The 24,737-nt window shown below is 41.2% G+C and overlaps 1 protein-coding gene and 1 non-coding gene across 12 annotated transcripts in view; both read left to right on the plus strand.

Moving 5' to 3' along the window:
* Nucleotides 1-24,737, plus strand: part of zmynd8 (zinc finger, MYND-type containing 8) — a 104,014-nt gene that overhangs the window by 66,869 nt on the left and 12,408 nt on the right. For 8 of the 11 annotated variants that reach the window (XM_080204713.1, XM_080204714.1, XM_080204717.1 and 5 more), the window contains 11 exons: nt 212-327; nt 2,379-2,869; nt 3,850-3,999; nt 4,908-5,060; nt 8,681-9,232; nt 11,970-12,338; nt 12,916-13,112; nt 18,689-18,769; nt 18,869-18,947; nt 21,974-22,213; nt 22,937-23,094. In XM_080204713.1, coding sequence (XP_080060839.1) covers nt 212-327; nt 2,379-2,869; nt 3,850-3,999; nt 4,908-5,060; nt 8,681-9,232; nt 11,970-12,338; nt 12,916-13,112; nt 18,689-18,769; nt 18,869-18,947; nt 21,974-22,213; nt 22,937-23,094 — 2,586 coding nt within the window. The remainder of the gene's footprint in view (nt 1-211; nt 328-2,378; nt 2,870-3,849; nt 4,000-4,907; nt 5,061-8,680; nt 9,233-11,969; nt 12,339-12,915; nt 13,113-18,688; nt 18,770-18,868; nt 18,948-21,973; nt 22,214-22,936; nt 23,095-24,737) is intronic. The other 3 variants (XM_080204719.1, XM_080204721.1, XM_080204722.1) reach the window with 2 other exon arrangements.
* On the plus strand, nt 1,296-1,505 carry LOC145354133 (small nucleolar RNA U3). Its single transcript, XR_013888811.1, has one exon. It is a non-coding gene; the product is annotated as a small nucleolar RNA U3 (small nucleolar RNA).

Below are 24,737 nucleotides of genomic sequence, written 5' to 3' on the forward strand. Positions count from 1 at the left end.
GCACAGGCAGTTTGTGCTGCTGCTGTATTCCATTGACAAGTTATGTAACGACTGCTGGTCTTAATCTGTTTCTGTTGGGATTGTTTGCATTGAAAATTAGCAACACTCCTGTTCTGATTTCTGTCCAGCGCGGTCTTCAAATGGTTTTTCTGTTCTTGTGTGGCAAGATTTATCGACCCATTCTGTTGCTTGTTACATTTTTCATATACAGAGTAACCCACACCCACTTGTCTGGGCTAAGCTTAAAGGCTTTCCCTTTTGGCCTGCAAAAGCTCTGCGGGACAAGGATGGACAGGTTGATGCACGTTTCTTTGGACAGCATGACAGGTGAGAATTAATCTTTAGTTGTGATAGTTTTTTTTTGTTTAACGAAGATTTCTATGTATCATGTTTGCCTTCATTGGATGGGGCATCAAGTATAAAAGTCGGCAAAATTATGTTACAGTTGTATAAAACATTGGTTAAGCCACATTTGAATACTGTATCCAATTCTGGTCACCACACTACCAGAAGGACATGGAAGCTTTGGAGACAGTACATAAAAGGTTTACCAGGATGTTGCCTGGTATGGAGGGTATTAGCTATGAAAAGAGATTGAATAAACTGGGATTGTTCTCCGTGGAAAGACGAAGGCTGAGGGGGCAATCTGATAGAAGTTTATAAAATTATGAGGGTTGTAGATAGGGTGAACAGTTAGAATCTTTTTCCAGGGCAGAAATGACAATAACAAGGGGGCACAAGTTCAGGGTAAAGGAGGAAAGGTTCAGTGGAGATGTGCGGGGGGGATGTTTTTTACACAGAGGGTGCTGGGAGCCTGAATGCACTGCCAAGTGGGGTGGTTGAGGCAGCTACGTTAGCGTCATTTAAGACTTATTTGGATAGACACATGAACAGGGAATAGAGGGATACAAGTGGTTGGTCTAGACAGGACAATGTGATCTGCGCAGGCTTGGAGGCCTGTACTGTTCTTTGTACTAATTTATACCAGAAGCAATGCTGATTTAGCTGGTTCCCTTGGCGGACAGTGTCCCCATTTATTAAAACGTTCATAGCTGTAGCGGAAAGCTACAGAATGCAACACTGTGTATGCCATGAAATCTTCATCTGAAGCATCACTAATTTGTTAGTAGTTCGATCCATAATTTCAGTGAAATGTTAAGGCTATGATTGTGAAATATTTGTTCTGTGCTCACTTAAAATGGGGGAAGATAAATAGCAGTATATTTTATATAATTTTTTTTCTAAATTTGGGTTGTATCCTGGTGAGAACACAGCATTCTGGTAAAGTACCATTCATTACAGAACTCTTAGGGATCATTTGTATAGTGTTTTCATAGAGAAATGTGTTTCTAAAGAGTGTGGTTTCACAAACCATGAGGAGGATTTACAGTGTTCTCTTCTGAACAGGAAACTGGCATTGAGTATTGCTTTTAGCAACTGCTCAATGTCATTGAGTGTTCCTTCTCTCTCTTGTAGAGAGATGGAGGAAGAGAATACAGAACTGTTACTTGTGCCGGTAACCACGAAAACAAGGGCACCACATAAGAAGCTATTAGTTTAACAGTATTTTTAAAACTTTTCTCCCTGCTACATTGTTATCATGCCAATATACCAAGTAGCTGCTTGTAACTGTAAGGAACGCATCCACCTAATGGGTTGCTGTTGGCTTTATACTCAGAAAATCAAGGCCAATATGTCAACTTACAACAGTGGCCAAGTGCTCCTTTTAAAAATTTCAATGGGGGCAATCTTACCAAAATAATTCTAAGTGTTGAGTGAGCGATGGAAATGGGAAAGTTTCTGACTCGTTTTTTTCAGAAAGTTGAAAAATGAAATCTTTCGGCACTTCATCCAAAAAAAAGTGCCACCTTGGCAATTTGTGCCAGTAAGGGGTGGGGTGGAGCCTCACCGGGAAGCAGGCTGCTGAGGTTTGGGGTCACCATTGCACAGGCGCCCCCACCCTCCTCCCTTGCCAATTTTTCTGCCTCTCACCTGATCTTGTCAGCTCTCCACGCTGAGCAGTTGGCAGAATGAGCCAACAAGATAGCCTCATACAAGCAACTTATAAACAAAATCTTGTTTTTGGGGACTGAATAATTTAACCATTTAGAGCGTGAGAGTAGCAGGTGAGAGAAAATGGTACAGTTGTTTGCAGGATTTGCCTGCAGGATTTTCCCTCGTACTTCGACAGTTGAATCAAAGTAAATGCGGGTTGTGATTTGAGAGAAGGTCATCTTTATGCTTTCATAAGTAAGATATTTTTGTTATTCGGAGGTGGAGCTGATAAAACCAGAAATAATACAGAAAAAACATTAGTCCTTGAAGCAAAGTACTTTAATTTCACATTTTAATAAATATATTTTCTCTTTGAAATGCAGGGCATGGGTTCCAATAAACAACTGCTACCTCATGTCAAAGGAAATTCCATTCTCTGTGAAAAAGACAAAAAGCATCTTCAACAGTGCAATGCAAGAAATGGAGGTTTATGTAGAGAACATTCGTAAAAAGTTTGGGGTGTTCAATTATGCACCTTTCCGGTCACCGTACACACCCAACAACCAATTCCAGATGTTAAAAGATCCCCAGAACCCAGCAGCTGGGACTGCCAAACCTGATAAATATGAGAAAATGAAATTAAACTTTGATATGACAGCATCACCGAAAATAGTCCTCAGCAAGTCCATGTTAATCAGTGGTCCCAGTCGGAGAATTTCGCTAACGGACATGCCCCGCTCGCCCATGAGTACAAACTCTTCGGTGCACACTGGTTCTGATCTAGAAACTGAACCTGCAGAAAAGAGTGCGAAAGCAGCTTCCAGTCATTTCAGTGCAAGTGAGGAGTCCATGGATTTTATTGATAGGAACACAGGTATGATTGCCCCAACTTAAATGTCCCTCGGGTGAGTGGGGTGAGGGAGGGAAAGAGGGAGAGGCAAGGACATAAATTGGCTTTTTTTTTGCTAAAGCTATATGAAAGCACCCGATGGGAGGGATTTAACTTCATTGGCCCCAGCATGTGGGATTTCATTGACATAAGCTCATTTCTATACAGTTCATTCTATTTGCATAATACAGCTTGGTAGTAAGCCTGCTCTCAGTTGTCCTTCATTGAAGAAGGCCTCTTCTGTTTTGCAGACATTTATAGTACAGCAGAGGGGGGGTGGGGGGGGGTGATACTTGAACAAAGAGTTACAGTGATGTTATTCATGTAGTGAATTGTGATACATGTGACTGCGTCCCTCTTAATATCATTGGGAAGCAGGAATAATTCATATTGGCCAGAGTTAGCAAACATTCCAGAGAGCTTGTGCAGCCGTAGTGAAGTGAAAAACTTTAAAAATAGATGCTCTTGGGTTTTGAATAGTACTTTTTCACGTCATTTTCATTTAAATGGTGAATACCGTTTTGTAGAGGATAGCCAGTGTTGCCAACATCTAAAAGATCATGTTTTAAGTAGCGGGGCCTTCTGTTTTGTTAGCCGAGTTGCCAAACTTCTTGAGAATTTAGTTCAGAAACTTAATCAAGAGACTTATGCATCATTGTTATTCTAAATGAACAAAAGGAAATGTGGGGATATTTGATGGCTTGTCATTGAATATAGAATTTATCTTGTGAGATTGAAGGAAGTCAAGAGTTATGCGGGAGTCCCTCATAGGTTTGATGGATTCCATATTCGGTGGTTAAACAGAATATTCTGCTCATTGACTGACTGTACACTGTGTGCAGTTATTGGGTAACATTTATCCTCCTACTGACTTTATGCTCAGTTGTGGCGCAGGTTGCAAACTTTGTTCAAAACCTGGAATTCTCTGCCAGTTCCACATTGATCCAGTTTGTTTCCTCTTTCAGCTTCTCCTGGATCTGTGAAGACGAGTCAAGCTGGCAGTGTGTCGGGCAGCCCAAAACCCTTCTCTCCTCAGTCCTCCACTCCCATTGCTGCTAAAGCAGAAAGGACTTTGAAAACCCCTCCTACGGGCAGCATCCTTAACCTAAACCTTGGTTAGTTGTGACCACAAAATGTTCTTCCATTGGTTTTGTGGTGTTCTTGGTCAAAGTGCAGTGAGACAAAGAGGCTGGGTGGGAGGGGTGCGTATGCATGTTTGATGAGATTGTCCAAGGATGTGCGGCATGCCCTGGAAAGTGGTGAAGGAGGAAGTGGAGCAAGGAGTGCAATTTCTTTGGGAGCGATATAGATACATTGAAATAGAAGCATATTGTCCTTCTTAACATAGCGATCAATGTTATGATTTAGTAAATTAGTTCCCAATAGCACACAGCCCCAGTTATCTTATAGAATTTTTATCATATTTTGGAAGTCATAAAGTACACCGAGCCAGAAAGATTTTTATATATTGAGCATATATTGGTTCAGTTCAAAGCAAAAACTTACCTTCTCCATTTATCTATCGTTTTGCTTGTTTTATGTCTTCAGCACCATTGCTTTTCATTTCCATTCCAATAATGAGACGCCAGTTTTTGTTTAGGTTCTTTTTATTGGTTTAAGCACTCTCATGGTTGGCAAACTCAGCAGGTCAGGCAGGATTTGTGGAGAGAGAGAAGCAGAGTTAATGCTTCAGGTCTGTGACTTTTCATCAGTATATCAGGATTCTGCTGGAAGTCAGAGACCTTATGTTTCTCTCTCCAATGATGCTGCCAGACCCGCAGAGTATTTTCAGCATTTTCTGTTTTTATTTCCAGTTTCAAGCATCCACAGCATTTCACTTTTGTTTCAGTTAGCAAGCTCCTTATGTTCATAGTATCCCTAATGTGCATCATTTTGGTACGCTAATGTATTGTGCCATTGTAGCATATTGACTTTGCTCACCTGTCTATCTTTTCAGATGTCACGAACAGAAAATTGATCCTGCCTTCTCACTAATGTTTTGCTCTTTCTTGTCACGCAATAGATCGCAGTAAAGCAGAGATGGATCTAAAAGAGCTCAGTGAAGCTGTGTTACAGTCAACTCCGGTGCTCCTCACCTCACCAAAGAAGCAACCGGTACGGAGCAGCTTCCTACTTAACCTCGACAAGACGATAGAAAGTTGTAAAGCACAACTAGGTGAGGATTTAATCAAATTTTTGTTCATTTCAAGAAAGCGTTCTTTTTTTTTTGTTTGGGGTAGGGGGAGGGAGGAAGGACAGTAAGCACATAGCCTGGACTTCATGAGTTCTCAAAATATCTCCTTCCACAGTTATTGGTTAGGAAGGTATGAGAGTCAGTATTTTGCTCACCATCCTGTTTAATTGGCTGAAGTATGTGGCGTTGGTATTTCGCCACACCTTTTTATCAAAATGGGGAAATGTGCACTAATGAATGGTCTAAGATTCTGAACATGAACTGCCAAAACCCATCCACTGAAAGGAAGTTCCAGAGGAATGATTTCTGAGTTAAGGATTTCAAATAGGTGGCTGCCCAGCACTCCACTACTGAAGTTCATAGAATCATAAAACCCCTACAGTACAGAAAGAGATCATTCAGCTCTTCGAGCCTGTACCGACCACAATCCAATCCAGGCCCAATTCCTGTAACTCTCATTTACCTTGCTAATTCCCCTGACACTTGGGCAATTTATCATGGCACATCTTATACAACTTTGGACCTTGGGAGGAAACCGGAGCATCTGGAGGAAATCCACACAGACATGGGGAGAATGTGCAAACTCCACACAGCCAGTGACCCGAGGCTGGAATTGAACCCAGGTCCCTGGTGCTGTGAGGCAGCAGAGCTAACCACTGTGTCACCATGCTGCCCCTTAAATTGCCAGCCTTAAGATGTAACTTAAAAATATTTTCATTTCCATTTCAGTTGCAAATTTACTCTTGCCTATTTTGTTTGTAATCTGTTCAATGCAGATATGTTTAATGTGTGCTGAAGCTAGCTGAATGAAACATTCAACATGTTTTACCATGAGCATTATGTGCCCTATTTTCGTGTAGCATCCAATTACATTAATGTTACAATACAGTAAGGGTATAAAGCCATGCAGCCCAGAAAATGTATATTTTAGTTTGCAGTTGGTGCTATTAACTGATTTGAACCAGGGCTACATTTAGTCCACCTTGGGGAAAGGTAGCTGAAGTTCCTGCTCCTGATAATATCCAGTGACAACTGCTGCAAAGGTATGACATGTGATAAGAAAAAAAAAGACCTTCCATGACCAAACAGCTTGCTGAAGCACCTAACAGAAAAGCTGAAGTATTTGCATTGCCAATGGGTATTTGCACAACAAGGAGCCATACTCCAGGAGATAGTGGAGATATTTTTATGGAGCACAGCCCTCATTCACTTGAACATTGAAGCCTTAACTTATTGAAAGGGCTGTCTTCAATATTTTTGTCTTATTGTGATCAGAATTTAAACAACACTTTTTTTCTTGCACCACATGCCCATTAACAGAAAAATAAAAGCAAAATACAGTGGATGCTGGAATCTGAAACACAACCAGAAAATGCTGGAAAATCTTAGCAGGTCTGACAGCATCTGTGGGGAGCGAATAGAGCCAATGTTTCAAGTCTAGGTGACCTTCATCACAAAACGTTGGCTCTATTCTCTCCCCACTGATGCTATCAGACCCCCTGAGATTTTCCATAAACAGAAATGTGTTTTATTTCATTTCCCTCTTTATAAGTGCTGGCATATTTCCCAAACCCTTGGTTTTGGTGCGAACCAATTTTGAATTGATAACCCCACAGCAAACTCAAGATAGGATGAACTTGATAGGTTAGTTTACTTGCATGCACTGAAAATAGGGTTCATAGCATCTCCTTCATCTTCTGACAATAATGTGTGGGATAGGGAAAAGAAAGATTTATAGTTTGGAGACCACAGAGGAAGTGATTGCTGTTTGACATGGGTTTCAGAGTCTAGAATCAAAGTGTAATGAGGTATTCCTTCAAAGAAGTTGGTGGGCTGAAACGTGATGTTGTAGAGTTCACTTTTCTGATGGTGTTGACTTAGCATGATGAGATAGAAATGCGGCTGTGAATCAGTCTTGTAGGTGATGGTGCAGAACTTCCAACTCAAACAGGATAGATGGAGCCAGGTGTCCAACCTGGGTCAGGTGTTAAACAACAGACTGAGCTTTTCAGCTTTGCAAGGCAATATTACTTGTTCCACAAGCCAGAGGCCCAGGCCATGTGATTTTTCCTTCCCATAATGTCTTCAACAAAGGATTTTTATCAAATGTTTGTAAATTGGCTCTCTCTTCCAGGCTGAACATGTCTTAGCAATTATGGGTTAAAAGGAATGTTTGAGTGATCATTGTCTTAGGAGACATTCCGTCTCTGCTGGCCAGCCTGGATTATCAAATACTAAAAGCCTTCAATGTAGCCCCCTTTGAAGTTGGACTGTGCTGTCCCGAGGTGATTATTAGTAGCTCATTAGAGATAACGAAGTGTGAGATTTCCAAAACTGCAAAGTGGCTACTTTTGTCCTGAGCTCACAGACAGACACAGTTTCCGCCGTTTTAAGGATCTTTGTTCAGTTTTTTAAAAACAATTTAGAAATAGCTGTAAGCATTCTGATGAATATTTAATAATCTACAGTATGAGGTCTGAGTCCCTCATAGATTTCTGCTTTCTTTAATTGTAGAATCTGTTCTTTCATGCATTAAATTCTCATTTGTTACTCGATTAGCTATATTCCTGTGGTTAGTTATGATGCTCCCCCAACACCTACAAATACAACTTAATCTGATAAAATTTTGATTATTGTTTGATGGTGATGGTAATTGCTGTAAGATTATAATCAGCTGTCTATTGGTATATATTGATATCAAGATGTGATAATCAATAGTCTGTTAGCACATATCAACATTGATCCTGCCCTGAAAGCCACAGGCAGGATAAATCTGGAACTGAATAAAGTCATAACAATAACACAAAGTTTGGGATATGTTATGGTTAAACAAAAGCAGAAAGGCTGGAGGGATTTTAGTGGGGAGTGGTGTGTAGGTAATCTGATTGTAGCCACTTTCTTGGCTGTTGCAAGTTCTTATGATGTAATGTCATTTCGAGATTTGCTCTTTCCTCTCTTTTGCACACTCCTTTGCTGATTTTTGAAATTAAATAAATTTCATTGGCAATATTTAAATTGTGCTGCTCTTTATGAGCATTATCAAGCATAGAGAAGGGTCATCCAGACTTGAAACGTTGGCTCTATTCTCTCTCCACAGATGCTGTCAGATCTGCTGAGATTTTCCAGCATTTTCTGTTTTTGTTTCAGATTCCAGCATCTGGAGTAATTTGCTTTTAACAGGGTAAAATCATGTCATTTTTGTTGTACACATCTTGCCATTGCATTCCATTGACTAGTTTTGACATGTTGCACATTATTGCGTTGTATGTTATTAAGTAGGAAATGTTCCCAATATTATTTTTCATTCATGGAATGGCTGGGCCCAGCTCTGATTTCCTATCCCTAAATGTCATGCATTTTGGAGGGCATTTAAGAGTCAACCACAGTGGTGTGGATCTGGAATCGCATCTAGGCCAGGCCAGGGAAGGATGGCAGATTTTCCTTCCCTAAAGGACATTAGAACATGTGTAGGGATATTCATCTACTGTAATGTTTCTGATCAGCATTTGAAATTTGTAGGCGTTTATTTTGAGACTTGATTGACATTATTCCAGATGTTGATTTTAGTACTGTATGAAAATCGGATGTGTTGTTGTCCCAAGGAATAAATGAAATCACAGAAGATGTTGATGCAGGAGTGGAACATAGTGACTCTGAGGATTCAGAAAAATCGGACACCTCTGAAAGTGAATATGCCAGTGATGAAGGGCCCAAACTAAATAATGGACAAGAAGAGGGAGAGGAAAAGGAAGGTACCAGGAGTGAGAAGGACTCGCCCTTTGTGAAAAAGAAGCCGAAACAGGTAGTGGCTCATGGTGAAGTAAAGCAAGAAAGCAGTCCGAGTTCTGCTGTGAGTAAAACTGAGGCACCTGGACAGGAAAAGGCAAACGGGGACCCTGACAAAGAACTTGTTGAGAAAATGAAAAATCTCCATCAGGCAGCAAAGGAGAAACTAGGGAATAAAGATGAGACTGACTCGCCAACAGTGCACTTGGGACTGGACTCTGATTCTGATTCTGAGAATGAACTGGTTATAGATCTGGGAGATGAAAGTAAGGAGGCTGTACGAGAAAGCAAGAAAGGGGAGAAAAGCAAAAAGGATCAAACCCCAACGCCGACTTTGAAGGAATCACCAGCTCCATCAAATACAGAATGTATGTATCTTAAACTTTTGTTTTCTTTATATTGTAACGCTTTCTCTTACCTGGTGGGTGACCAGTGATGGTGTGCTTACTATTTCAAGGCTATATTTTGGGTAGCTTTTAATATTCAAATGCCATGGATGAGACCTGTTCAAAATTTCCACTTTTGGAAAGCCAACTAGTTTGGTTTATAGAACCATTTAAAGCCATCTGTAACATGATTAACATGTAGGAGATGCAATGGGATCATCCGACTGTAATTAACAAAAGTGGAAACACATTGAGATTTGGATTTTATTTTAAATTTCAAATTACCAAGTAATGATCTTTGTATATTCAGACTGTCTGGAAAGTGGCACCATAGTGGAAACTTCAGAATGGCTGAATGCGATATTAAATTTGTTGGTGTAGATTTCATTCCCATGGTATAATGCATTGAAATGAAGAAATACCATAATCTTGGGAAGGATGCATTTTCTTATTCAAAGTATTTTCCACCTCAAAGTGGAACAGATTTTCTTTCAGAAATATAGTCTGGAATCTTTGCTTTAAATGTTAATTTTTGCGGTTGAACTAAAACGTGCTGTGTTCAAATACTTAGCATTTAGAAAGGAAAGCCAGTATGGATTTTTTTTAAAGGGGAAGTCATGTTTAACTGAATTACTGGGAATTTGAAGTGGTAATACAGTGATGAGGACAATGCTGCTGATGTTGTGTACATGGACTTCCAAAAGGTATTTCATACAGTGGTGCATCACAGACTTGTGAGGAAAATTATAACTCATGGTGGTTAAAAAAAAAAGGCCATCAGAAACCAGGATACAAGATTGACTGAGTGATGTGAGACAAAGAGGAGTGGTTAATGGATGTTTTTCAGGGCTTGTAGTAGGATTCCTCAGGAGTCAGTTGTTAGGGCTCTTGCTTTTCCTAATGTATATTAGTGAACTAGATCTTGGTATTGTTTCTTTTCTTGCACAAGTCAGACTTTCATCTGTTTCCGTTGTGAGTTTTACCTGGAACAGATCACCTAGCTTGTCGCTGGAGCTTTATAGCTTGAGAGGTACCACTCCACATCAAGTGTGGCTGACCAGCAATCTCTCCTGCTCTTACTGCCAGCCAGTGGCACGTTGGAAAGATTTTGCAAGTTGATACTCAACCTGTTTGGCCGCATTATGAATGTATCTTCATTGGCCATCAGCCCCTGGGGTGGCAATTGTAACCTGGAGGTTCTGGCTCAGAGCCAGGGATGCTAACCTTTGCCACAGACCCTCCTCGATCTTGGTGTGCAGGGCACAGTTCCAAAATTTGCAAATGATATGAAGCTTGGAAGCATTGTGAACTGTGAGGAACTTTAAAAGGACATGTACAAGTTGGTGGAATGGATGGCTTAAGTTTAATGCAGAGAAACATGACATGATTCATTTTAGTAGGAACAATGTGGGAAACAGTGTAAAATAAATGGTGCAATTCTAAAGGGGAGCAGAGGGACCTGAGTGTATATGTGCATAAGCCATTGAAGGTGGTAGGATAGATTGAGAGTGCGATTAGTAAAGCATTGTGTCCTGGGCTTTATTACTAGGGGCTTGAATTACAAGAGTAAGGATGTTATGTTGAAATTGCATACGGCACTATTTCAGTCTCAACTAGAGTATTGCGTTCAGTTCTTGGTGCTGCACTTAGCATGGAGGTGAAAACATTGGAGACAATGCAGAAAATATTCACAAGAATGGTTCTAGGAACAAGAAACTTGAGCCGTAAGAGTACTTTGAGGAAGTTGGAATGTTTTCCTGAGAAAATGAAGGCTGACAGGAGATTTGTTAGAGGTATTCAAAATCATTAGGGAGTGGGCAGAGTCAATGAGGAGAAACTGTTCCTACTCATGGAAGGATTGAGAATGAGAGGACACAGATTTAATATAATTGTTAAAAGAAGTAAAAGCAATATAAGAAACCTTTTTCACACAGTGAGTGCTTATGGTCTGGAATGCATTGCCTGAGAGTGTGGTGGAGGCAGATTCAATCAAGGCATTCAGACGGGAACTAGACAGTTTTTCGAAAATGAAGAATGTGCAGGATTATGGGGAGAAGGCAGGAGGAAGGCACTGACTGAGAGTATGATGGAGGCAGGTTCAACTGAGGCATTCAAAACAGCATTAGACTGTTATCTGAAAATGAAGAATGTGCCGGATTATGGGGAGAAGGCAGGAAAATGGCACTAAATGAAATGCTAATTCAGAGAGCTACTGCAGACACGATGGACAGGATTTTACGGCCTCACCCGTCCCAAAACCGTAAAATCCTGCACAAGGTCAACGGACCTTCCTGTTGTCTACCCCTCGCCTGCTCCAATTCCTGTGGACATCAAAATTCTGGCCACAAGGCCAAGTGGCTGCCTCGTGTGCTGTAAGAATTCTCTGATTCTGTGAACTTGCTTCAGGGTGCAGGAACGTAGAGTTTTCTTGTGAGTCTTGATTCGGACCCCTTTAAACTGCAGTAGCTGAGACTTGAATTCAAACCTGTTGGTTCAGAAAAAATTCAAACCAGAATTTTGAAGAGTACGTATTTTCAATATAAACTAGTTGGTGGGATGGGTGGGGGGTACCTTAAACAAAAACAGTGCCCCCTGTGCTAACTTTCCTGCCTTCCTTTTAGAGAATTTGATAAAGATAATCAGAGAGATGTGGATCTAACTGCTGATTATCCTGTTCAACAGTTAAGGGAAAGTATAATATTGCTAATTATGTATATAGGTAAAGCATCACCCACTTCAACTGTGTCCAGTCAACCAAAAGGTGAGGTTGCTTCTTCAGTCCCCAGTCTCCCAAGCCAGACCCCTTCAGCCAGTATTACAACGTCTGCCAGTGTTGTGTCTACTGCCACAGTTCCAGCTGTTGCTGTTAGCAATAGCCCAATTAAAAAACAACGGCCTCTATTGCCAAAGGAAACTGTTCCAGCTGTTCAGCGTGCAGTGGTGTGGAATCCCTCGACAAAGTTTCAGACCTCCTCCCAGAAATGGCACATGCAGAAGGTACAAAGACAGCAGCAGCAAGTGCAAGCACCGCAGCAACAGCAGTCTCAAACCACAGGAACACGATACCAGACCAGGTTGGCTGTGAAAGGTATAAATATTTTGAGTATCTAACTCTAATTCTAGCAGAATCCAACACAGAATTAGGTTGGTTATTTTATTACTATTGAAAATTTAATTTAAAATTTGCTTTTGTATTAAGGGAGGTAAATCAAGTCTTAGGGTGACCAGTTGTAGTAACCCAGTTCAGATTAATGCACAGCAGTGCCATTTTAAGAAACTGAAAGGAATCTGCAATGGGAATTTAGCTCATTGACATTACCTTAGATGACTTAAGGTTATACCACCAGCTTTTGGTAGAAACTAAAATCCTAAAAGATTGGAGGTGCCAATAATACACAAGACAGCTCATTGGAATCTGCCAGTCTCCCTTCTCATCACAGGAATGACAGCCTTCTGTTGCTTATTCTTTTCTGTAACAAACATGAATAGCCTTTACATTCACAATTATTGTAGCATCTGAAATGGCCTGAGCTGATTTTGTACCAAAGGGGTGCCTTGGTTAGGTGTTGAGTTTTTAGAATTCTATAACTTTAATCATGTATGCATGCACCAGATTTGAGGACAGTGACTCAAGCCTCATACCCACTTTAACTTTCTAATTACAGCTGTGCAGCAGAAAGAGGCAACTTTGGCAACTTCAACATCCTCCATCACTTTGGTTACCAGCAGTTCTTCGACATCTGCGGCAGGTAGCGGTTCAACAACTGTAAACTCAGCTTCCAATTCAGTCTACAGTACTGATTTGCCTATAGCTACTCCGTCTGCTGATGTTGCTGCTGATCTTACTAAATATACAAACAAGGTATGTTTTGTTACTCACTTTGAATAGGTTTGCTGAATAGAATTGCTTAGAAATTATAACACGGAAGCAATCCGTGCATATCCTTCATGTGATTTGAAGTCCCATCTGACTGGTCTCTAGCCAAATCTATTTATGCCCCTTGCTGTTTGCCCCAAATCTCCCATTGTGTTCATGTCCACTCATCCTTAGATTCCCAACACAGGGAACCGTCATCATTTTAAATGTTTTCATATAATCATCTCTGATTTTCCTTTGTTCTTGCATGGTCTAAATTTTGTCAGGTCTTACACAAGAACACAAGGATTAGTAGCAGGAACAGGCCATTTAGCCCCTCAAGTCTGCTCTGCCATTCAATAAATTTGTGATTATTGATCTGATTATTGCCACAACTCCACTTAGCTGTCTGCCCCCTATAATCCTTGGCTCCCAAGTTCAAGAATCAGTGTACCTCAGCATTGAATATATTCAGTGACCCAGCCTGCACTGCTCACTGGGGAAGAAAATTTCACAGAATGATGACCCACTGGGGAAAATAAATTCTCCTAATCTCAGCCTTTAATGAGAGATACCTATTTTTAAAACAATGTCCTCTGGTTCTAGACTATCCTGGTCCCCGCATTACAAGTTCTGGTCCCCGCATTACAAGAAGGATGTGGAGGCGTTGGAGAGGGTGCAGAGGAGGTTTACTAGGATGTTGCCTGGTATGGTGGGGAGGTCCTATGAGGAGAGACTGAGGGATCTAGGGTTGTTTTCGTTGGAAAGAAGGCGGCTAAGAGGGGATCTTATTGAAACATATAAGATGATTAGAGGTTTAGATAGGGTGGATAGTGATAGCCTTTTTCCTCGGATGGAGAAAGCTAGCACGAGGGGGCATGGCTTTAAATTAAGGGGGGGTAGCTACAGGACGGATGTCAGGGGTAGGTTCTTTACCCAGCGGGTGGTGAGGGATTGGAATGCCCTGCCTGCTGCAGTTGTAAATGCGTCTAGTTTGGGGGCGTTTAAGAGATCTCTGGATAGGTTTATGGACGAAAAGGGATTGGTATAGGCTAGTGGGTCATTGTTTTTGTAACTGGTCGGCGCAACATCGTGGGCCGAAGGGCCTGTTCTGCGCTGTAATGTTCTATGTTCTATGTTCTATGTTCTATCCCACAAGGGGAAACATCTTCTCAGCATCTACTCTATCGAGCCCCCTCGGGATCTTTTATGTTTCAATAAAATCGCTTCTTGTTCTTCTAAACTCCAATGACTATAGGCCAAATCTGCTCAACATTTCCTCATGTGCTAATCCGTTCATCCCAGGAATCAATCGAGTGAACCTTGTCTGAACTGTTTCTAATGCATTTGTGTTCTTTTTTAAGGGACCAAAACTGCACACGCTAATTAAGATGCTGTAGCAGCATTTCTATACTTGAATACTTGATTTCCCCTTGCAATAAATGATAATATTCCTTTTGCCTTCCTAATCACCTTGCTGTACATGTGTACTAACTTTTTGTGATTCATGTACCAAGGTACCCACATCTCTGCGCTATAAAGCTTTGCAGTCTGTCTCTGTTTAAATAATATTTTCTATTCTTGTCAAAGTGGACAAGTGCAGATTTTCCCATATTTTCATCTGACAAATTTTTGCCCACTCGCTTAACCTTTCTAATCTCCTTTCTTGACCCTTTATGTCCCTCTTGACAGTATACTGTCCTACTCATCAGCAAACTTAGTTACCATACATTTGATCCCTTCATCAAAGTCATTGATATAGGTTATATAATTGAGGCCCCAGTACAGATCTATGACACTCCATTAGGTACAGCTTGCCAGCCTGAAAATCCCTCCTGTCTGTTTCCTGTTAACTAACCAATCCTCTATCCGTGCTGATACATTACCCCCTACACTTATTTTATGTAGTAACCTTTGACGTGGCACCTATTGAATAGTTTTTGGAAATCCAGGTGTACTAGATGTCCAATTTCCCTGTTATCCATGTTGCTTGTCACTTCCACAAAAAGCTCTAATAAAATAGTTACACACTATGTTCTTTTCACAAAGTCTTATTGACTCTGCCTGATTGTTTTATAATTTTACTAAATTGCTATCACATCCTAATAATGGATTCTAGCATTTTCCCTAACACAGGTGTGAAGCTGACTGGCCTGTACTTACTTACTTTCTGTCTTCCTCCTTTCTTGAATAACAGTGTTATGTTTACGAATTTCCAATTGCCTGGGACCTTTGCTGAATCTTGGGAATTTTGGAAGCTCACAATAATTACCATCTACTATCTCTGAGACCGTCTTGAACATAAGAACATAAGAAATAGGAGCAGGAGTAGGCCATCTAGCCCTTCGGGCCTGCCCCTCCATTCAATAAGATCATGGCTGATCTGTCGTGGCTCAGTTCCACATTCCCGCCCTCTCCCCATAACCATTAATCCCCTCGCTTATCAAAAACCCATCAACCCGCGTCTTAAAAATATTTAGCGAGGCAGCCTCCACCACTTCAACGGGCAGAGAATTCCAGAGATTCACCACCTTTTGAGTGAAGAAGTTCCTCCTCAACTCCGTTCTAAACCGCCCCCCCTTTACCTTGAGGCTGTGCCCCCTAGTCCTACTGTCCCTTCTGAGCGGGAAGAGTCTCTCCACCTCTATCCTATCCATCCCATTCATCATCTTAAATGTCTCAATGAGATCTCCCCTCATTCTTCTAAACTCTAACGAGTACAAGCCTAGTTTATTCAGCCTCTCCTCATAGCTCAACCCCCTCAACTCCGGTATCAGCCTAGTAAACCTCCTCTGCACTCCCTCCAAGGCCAAAATATCCTTGCGTTGGTGCGGTACATGCCTTGCGAAACATGCTGGTGAAGGCCATCAGGTCTTATCAGCTTTTTGTTCAAGGAGCTTTTCTTGCTGATCGTGAATTTTTAAGTTCTTCCCTTCTACCTCATGATTTTCAAGTATTCTTCATCAAAGCATAGATTCCCTATAGTGCAGAAGGAGGCCATTCAGCCCATCGAGCCTGCACCAACAACGATCCCACCCATGCCCTATCCCTGTAACCCCATGTCTATACCCCACTAATCCCCCTGACACGAAAGGGCAATTTAGCATGGCCAATCAACCTAATCCACACATCTTTGGAGTGTGGGAGCAAGCTGGAGCACCCAGAGGAAATCCACGGGGGAACATGCAAACTCCACACAGTCACCCAAGGCTGGAATCGAACCTGGATCCCTGGGCGTTGAAGCAGCAGTGCTAATTACTGTGCTGCCCTAAGCTCTTGAGTTTTTTTTGTGTCTTCTACAGTGAAGACAGATGCAAAATACCTGCTCAATGCTTACGCCTTTCCTTTGTTTTCCATTATTAATTCTCCAGGCTGTCAACTGAAAGATGACATTATACCTGAAATAATCAAATATTCAAGTTTAACAGGCAAACAATGAAGTTTTTTTTTTAAACCATTGGGCACGCACGAAGAAATTGGTATAAAATCATACTGTAAACTGTACACATACACTACAAGCAAAGCCACATTATTATTATCACATGTATTAGCACAGAGTGAAAAGTTTGGTTTCTCACACGCTATACAGACAAAGCATATCATTCATAAAGAAGGAAATGAGAGAGTGCAAAATGTAGTGTAACAGTTATAGCTAGGGTGTAGAGAAAGATGAACTCAGAACAAAGAACAACCCAGCACAGGAAACAGGCCCTTCGGCCCAACGAGCCCGCGCCACCGCATCACCCTACACCTATTCTACCCTGCATGTCTACGAATGGAACCCTACTCAGTCAGATTCAGGGAAGAAATAGTGTCAATTTGGTAAAAACCGATTAGCCTAAGATCACATCTTTGGGGTGTGGGAGGAAACTGGAGCGCCCGGAGGAAACCCACGCAACCACAGGGAGAATGCGCAAACTCCCACAGACACAGGCCCAAATCCATGTGTCTGCACAGCCAGCAGTGCTAGTCACTGAGCTGTTGCGGTGCCCGTCTACCGGTCCAGGATCAAGCACACACACCGACATGAAGTACTAGGCCACTCCTGGAACTTCCAAGAGCAGCCCACGCACGACCCGCCGTGTGCATGCCCCTCGTTTGACACGAGGTGGACCTCCACCTGTGGAATAAAGACAAAAATATTAATCTTACAGCCTGCCCTTCCGGTGTCTCCCGAGGTTTAACCCTATTTAATAGCCCCTACCATATCCCTCCATTCTCGTTTCACTCATGTGCCTATCTAACTGCATCTTAAACGAGTCCAACGTTCCTGCCTCCACCACCCTACTCGGTAGCGCGTTCCAGACCCCCACAACTCTCTGCGTAAAGAACCTTCTTCTCACCTCCAAATTATACCTCTCCCCCCTCACCCTTAAATGATGACCTCTCGTGTTCGTACCCAGTCTAGGGAGCAGTCTCTCACTATTAACTCTATCTATTCCCTTCAGTATCTTATATACTTCTATCATGTCCCCTCTCAATCTCCGTCTTTCCAAGGAGAATAGTCCCAGTTTCTTCAATCTCTCCTCGTAACCCAGTCCCCCCATGCCAGGCAACATCCTGGTAAACCACCTCTGCACCCTTTCCAGAGACTCCACGTCCTTCCGGTAGTAAGGTGACCAGAACTGGACGCAGTACTCCAAATGCGGTCTAACCAACGTTCTGTACAACTGAAGCATTAGACGGCAGCTTTTATACTCTATGCCCCTTCCTATAAAGGCTAACATCCCATAAGCCTTCCTAACAACCTTCTCCACTTGTGACGCAACCTTCATGGATTTGTGGACCTGCACTCCCAGGTCCCTCTGTGTGTCTGTACTCCTAATCGGCCTACCTTTTATCACATAGCTCCTCTCTGCATTATTCCGTCCAAAATGCATCACCTCGCATTTGTCAGGATTAAATGCCATCTGCCACCTATCTGCCCACTGCACCAACCTATCTATATCCTGTTGTATCACCTGACAATCCAGTTCCGTACCCGCCAACCCTGCCGTCTTGGTGTCATCAGCAACTTAATATATGGTAGATCCATTCAGAAGTCTGATGGCAGCAGGGAAGAAGCTGTTGTGTCAGTTGGTATGACTGAGGTGTAAAATGGAAAAAGAGCGCACATTTTAGCTGGATTTATAGTTCTCCATGTAACAACATATCTTCAAAACAGTAAAATCAAAGTGCTTTATTACTTGTTGCAAGTACTTAAACAGATTTTCTCCTTGATGGACGCTTTACCCACACACATTGTCTGTTTTTGCTTCTTGGTAAATATGTGAAAAATATGAGTTTTTACATGAAAATTATCTCTTGCCAAGAGTTTAGCTACAGAGCTTTCTTTGCTGGCCTCTGTATCTGGCAGGTTTGCACAAGAATGATTGCTGTAAGGTATAAATGTTAAGTGATGCCCAGCTGTCAAAAGAGCAGAAATGACACCAGTTGTAAGATCTGAATTACTGTTGAAGATAATGAACAATACTTTATTTGTGATCGGACAAAATTTCATGTCAGAAAATCTGATAATGCAAAGTGGTCTGTATCAAAGAGCCTAGTTTTCATTATTAATCCATACAACTGTTACTATTTAGATGATGGAAGCGATAAAAGGAACAATGACTGAAATCTACAATGATCTTTCCAGAAATAGTTCTGGAAGCACAATAGCAGAGGTTAGTCATTTATGTTCAAATTGAAGTCTCACTGTTAAATAATGTTCAAAGTCAACAGCCAACTGATGTGAATTGACTGTTTATTTTGTCATCTGGCAGATACGACGAATGAAAATTGAAATTGATAAACTGCAATGGTTGCATCAGCAGGAACTAGCTGAGATGAAACATAATCTTGGTAAATGTCATGAGTCAGCCTGCTCCTTTTTATTATTTTCTTTTATCTTTTCTATGCTATACTTCATTACTCTGGCCAGTGATATGTAGAAATGTACCTATTAGCTACACCATCTAAAATTAGGAACCCAAAGTGAACTGGTTGCTCTTGTTACTCATGAGAAATCTTGAGGCCTTGGTTTAGTGTGCTTCCCTAATGCAAGGTTGAGACTAGCAAATTATGGGCTATTTTAACATTGAAGGTTATTTTTGAGAATAAAATTTCCCTCCAAAAGATAACCGGATAAATGATCAATTTGTTGTGTAACAATCCCAGTTGATGTTCTAACTGATTGGGAAGATCTCAGAAGATTGAGAAGGCTCAAAAGATTGTAACTTTTATTTATTTTTATCTAATGTGAAAGTACAGAGTCTTAGGGCTACTAATTAGTTTCAACAAAGAACACTTATTAAAATAGAAAAATGGATAACAATATACAAATGGATACAGGTTTTAAGATTAACATGGATGATAAAGTGAATTTGAAGCTACAGTGGTCACATTAATGCACAAAATCCTTTTTAAAGCACATATATTGGCTGCGGTCAAACGCATTCTGCTCTGAACCCAAGTTAGTACCTGCAGATTTCTCCTCAGAATCCCACCAAATAATTGTCACATGAGAGTTTTCAAACTTCACTCCCAAAACACACTTGAAAATCTTGACTCATAATAATGCTTTCTATTAGCAGGTTGCATTCCAAAATCCAGGCCACGTTTTTCAAATTATACTTTTACACAAAGCTTCTTCTCCATTTCTAAGAGCAAATCCTGTCTCGGATTTACACCAAACCCTTTAGGATTTCTTTGTCTTGACTGCTGCTCAAACATTTTACAATTGCTTTGACTTTCAATTTCCAGACTCTTATTAAAATGACATTAAACATTTTAGCTGTCTCTGATATCTGCTCCCCACTTTAAACCTAGTTAATGAAATTGTAGCTTTAACTCCGAGTACTTTGTTTACTGTTCTTTGACTTCTTCAGGGCAATACTCTATTCTCTGTTCACTTAACTTCAGTTGTCTGCAACCTTCTTTCTGCCCCAGTTCCTTTGTTGCCTGGACTGTACTTGGCTTCTTAGGAAGCCTGCATCTTTGCAACTCCCTTATTCTGTCCAGCTTCTCCTGGCAGAATTGAGAGCTGCTCACTCCTCAATGATCTGTCTCTAACTTCTAGCTAAAACTAAGGAAAAAAAGAAAATCTTTTCCATCTGGGTAGTGGGCCTCCTGTTGTTAAGCAATGCTGTTGTTAGTATATTTCTTCTTTACACCATAACACTCTGTAAGCAGAATAGAATCACAGTTGGAACTTAACCAAACCCCACACATAAAAACACCTCTGTCCAGCATGAATCTAACTATACATTTCTTCCAGGGGCAGAACGTTAAATTAAACCCACTCAAAATAATACCTTATTTCTAATGTCTATCAACACATATATCCCTTAAAGCTACCTTTATTTTCCTAACAGTTGGCTTCATGGATCAACTGCTTGATTTTTATTTCTCAGTTGAAAAGCTACTGAGTGGAATTTTCCAGCTGCGCTCACCCTAGGCTGGAAAATCCCATCCGAGGTCAATGGAGTTTTGCTTGGCCTGTGTCCCACTCACTGATTCCTGTGGTGGGCAGGATGGGAAAGTTCCACCCACCATGTTTTCTTCCTTCCTGTTTGCTTGGGTTTTTTGCATTGTGCAACACTCTTGGGGAGATAAGCCCAGGTAGGTAGCCTACATTGTCAGTCTCCTTCCAAACTTGGCCAACAGAAGACGAGGGAGGATTAATAATTGGACTTCCTTCACTTTGGGAAGTATCTGTCCTCTACTAGGCACTTCCTTTATGTTAAATACATTGAAATTAGCAGCTTGTTTTGTAGAGAATCAATGTAAATCCCCCTTCTGTATTTTTGCAATGTACAGATTGATTTTAATATGCCACAACCTCTTTCCTCACCTCCTGCATTCTGATACAGGCAGGTGCTTTCCATTTTGTTTTATGAATCATTGTAACCAAGTGGACTGGGAATAATGGGCGTAGCCTTGTAAAACTAGATTACTTTTGATTGTTTTAAGATCAGTGAATCAAATTTGTTCAAAAAAGACAGTAGGACTAGGGGGCACAGCCTCAAGATAAAGGGGGGGCGGTTTAGAACGGAGTTGAGGAGGAACTTCTTCACTCAAAGGGTGGTGAATCTCTGGAATTCTCTGCCCGTTGAATTGGTGGAGGCTGCCTCGCTAAATATTTTTATGACGCGGGTAGATGGGTTTTTGATAAGAGAGGGGATTAAGGGTTATGGGGAGAGGGCGGGAAAGTGGAACTGAGCCACGACAGATCAGCCATGATCTTATTGAATGGCGGGGCAGGCTCGAAGGGCTAGATGGCCTACTCCTGCTCCTATTTCTTATGTTCTTAAAAGATTTCAAGTCTACCTCTGGAATGCAATTGATGTTCTGCTCCCAGGCTCATGACACATGAACTCTTTTAAGTTGAGACCATAAAAAAGCCTCAGTCTAAATGTAATTAGTTTGGAATAAACTTTAGCCATGCCATTGCATATCATGATATCTATATAGTGCTGTTATTACTAGTGTGCAGCTTCTTTACGCTTTTCTAAAATATGATGTGCTTTCCAGAGGTATCTGTACACTTATACTCTTCTGTATTAATCAGAGGATAGTTCAGGAGCAGAACTTTTGCAGAAGTGCCTCTAGTCAAGATGTAGCTTGCGACTGGTGTACAGAAGAGTTTCATTTCTCTTTGAAGGGGAGGTTCTGCCCCACATTTATATTCCGGGTTGCTTTTGATAAGCAACTTTGAAAGCACAAGTCCAGAAAGCTGGAGCATTGAGATGCCATTAAATGTTTTCATATCTCACTTTGTCTCAGAATTTTAAAATGTTTTATTTCTTAAAAACTGTTCTGCTTTAATCCATTATTGGCAAATGAGCTGTGATCATTTTCTCAAAATAGTTTCTGGTTGTGTGTCTTAGAGCTAACAATGGCAGAGATGCGTCAGAGTCTTGAACAGGAAAAAGATCGTATGGTTACAGAGATGAAAAAACAGATGGAGGCAGAGAAGCAGCAGGCTGTTGATGAAACCAAGAAGAAGCAGTGGTGTGCAAACTGCAGGAAGGAGGCCATCTTCTACTGTTGCTGGAACACCAGTTACTGTGACTACCCTTGCCAGCAGGCGCACTGGCCAGAGCACATGAAGTCCTGTACTCAGTCAGGTACTTAATGTCATAAATTCAAGTCTGTCTCTAAGTTTTCAGCTTTGACATTTGTGATCTGCCTGAATGGCTTCACTTTAACACTGAATATAGATGGAGCTTTTTCAAGAAAATATATTCAACAAAAAAAATCAACATGCCTTGATCCTTTTGAAGCGGGTCAAGAATTGTGTATAATTTTTGCCACAGTGTTGCATGGAATCTGATTTTAAAAAGGGAAACATTGGAAAATAGGAGCAGGAGTAGGCCATTCAGCCCTTCGAGCCTGCTGCACCGTTCATTATGATCATGGCTGATCATCCAACTCAATAGCCTGATCCTGCCTTTTCCACATATCCTTTGATCCCCTTCACCCCAAGAGCTATATCTAGCTCCTTCTCGAAAAAGTACAGTGCAGAATTCTTTGCTTGCCATCATTATTGGAATGGTTTCAATAATATAAATGGGGATGCATTGCTTTTAAAGTGCAAGCAGCCTGAGGCATAGAAGATTGTATTGTGTGTAAAGCCCCAAGTACAAAGAATACTGGACATTAATCTTTCATTGAATACATCTTATCCATTATAAAATAAGTACCCTGCTCTATCCACTCTTTGCTGTTGATGCTCAGTCTGTAAGATGGGACAAACTTAAATAAAACAGTTGGCACCTCATCAGGGTTGCCTTTAAATTGCAAAGTTGGCACATTAGTTCAGCTTTAACAGATTTACCTTTTGATTGTAGCCACTGCAACTCAGCAGGAAACTGAATCAGAAGTGAGCTCCGATACGTTAAATAAGAATGCACAGCAAGCCCCTGCAGTCCAGCAGTCACCATCGGAGAACAAAACCGGCCAAAGTGACAAGGATCCCAGCACAGATAAAAGCAAGGAAAATGTTACAGTAAGTAGTGCCCAGTTACATTAGTCTACAGAACCTTTCTTCAGGCCTGTAGAAACCATGGTATTCATTGAATGCCATCTTTTATTTTCAAAACTATTTGTGACTTAGTTAAGTGAAACAACCACAGTCCTTACTTGGCAAAACCTATCATTTTTATGGACTGGTGTATCACTAAACCAAATTCACTAGTAATCAACAATTGTATACTAGTTCAGCTCAACTTCCTGTTCGAGGGTAGCTGGAGATATCACATCTATGGACCATTTTGAAATGATTTTCTGATTTTTTTTTTATCAGCATTGCATACTTCTAATCATGTTGTTTTACATTGCAGTCTTAAAACCATTACTGCTTTATTTGCCTGTCATGATTCTTTTTCTGTTACATGGATTCACATGGAAGCCAATGTTGCAATGTTAATTTTTCACATTGACACAGTTGTATTTAAGCTATTTAGCCCTTATGAGTGTTGAACAAGAACCTGTCCTCAATTTCAAGGACTTCACTTGTAGAAACTTGATGCAAGTCTTCATTCAACTCCAGTTTAGGCAGACAAAGACTAAATTGCTTAATCAGCACATGGGTCTTCTCAAGCATTACTTTAGAAGTGGACTTAATTCTGACAATATGGCAGGAATTTTACCTGCCCGCCACAGGAATTGGAGTGGGCAAGGGGCGGACCATGGAAAGATCTGTTGACCTTGGGCAGGATTTTACGGTTTCAGGATGAGCAAGGCCGCAAAATCTCCGGCCTCCCCGCTGCGTGTTTCCTGCAGGTGAGCGGTGGATTGTCTGGTCCCGTCATGACACCCCAAACCAGTAGGAAACCTGCAGGTGGGGGTGTGTTGCCGGTGGGATTGGAGTATCCTGCCGGTGTGAACGGCTGGTAAATTCCGGCCTATATGGCTAGCAGTGGCTAGATTTCACTTGGATTCCGTATCTGTGTTCTTTTCCTTGGACCAGTCAATTTATGTTTCTTCTCTTTTGAAGTCATTGTTTCCCTGCTGAAGTTTGTTTGTTCAGATCTCTGCAATGCCTTGATTAAGTGGTCATTATACATATGTAAACAAGTGAAGGTCAGAAAACCACACAACTGTATCATCAGGTATATATCAGTTGAGTCTAATCCTGCTTTCACCTTTGGACTTTGCAGTTGTACCTCCAGTAGAACTACCCTCACTAGCTGAGTCACTTTCAAATTGTCATATAACCAATATAAAGCAGCTGTTATGTATAGATATGCAAATATTCTCCAACTGGCAAGTTTCCGGTTTCGATCATCTCATCAAAGGGAGGTCTGGAGCTTGCCAACAGAACAAAAGGAAAGGTTCGTAGGCAAATCAGCTGAGCTGTACTGATTTTCAGCTGGCCACCTGCCCTTCCTGTCATGACTGATTTGTCAGAAAATATGGATTTTTTTGGTTGATTTCATAATTGCAGTTAGGTAAGGAATTTTGTCCTGAGGAATGCAACCATTTGTTGTCCTTACCGGTGTCAGGGAAAGTTGCAGAATTAAACTCCTGCTACTCTACCTGCAATATTTGTCTTTCCTGATCTCTCAAGTTTCCCACATGGTACTTATTTTCTGCAGTAGCTATTCTTTGACCCCTCTGAGCTTACCTTAAATTAGTGGCCTTGATTTG

Source organism: Carcharhinus amblyrhynchos, chromosome 16, assembly GCF_965287045.1.
Source record: "Carcharhinus amblyrhynchos chromosome 16, sCarAmb.v2.hapA, whole genome shotgun sequence".
NCBI classification, from domain to species: domain Eukaryota; kingdom Metazoa; phylum Chordata; class Chondrichthyes; order Carcharhiniformes; family Carcharhinidae; genus Carcharhinus; species Carcharhinus amblyrhynchos.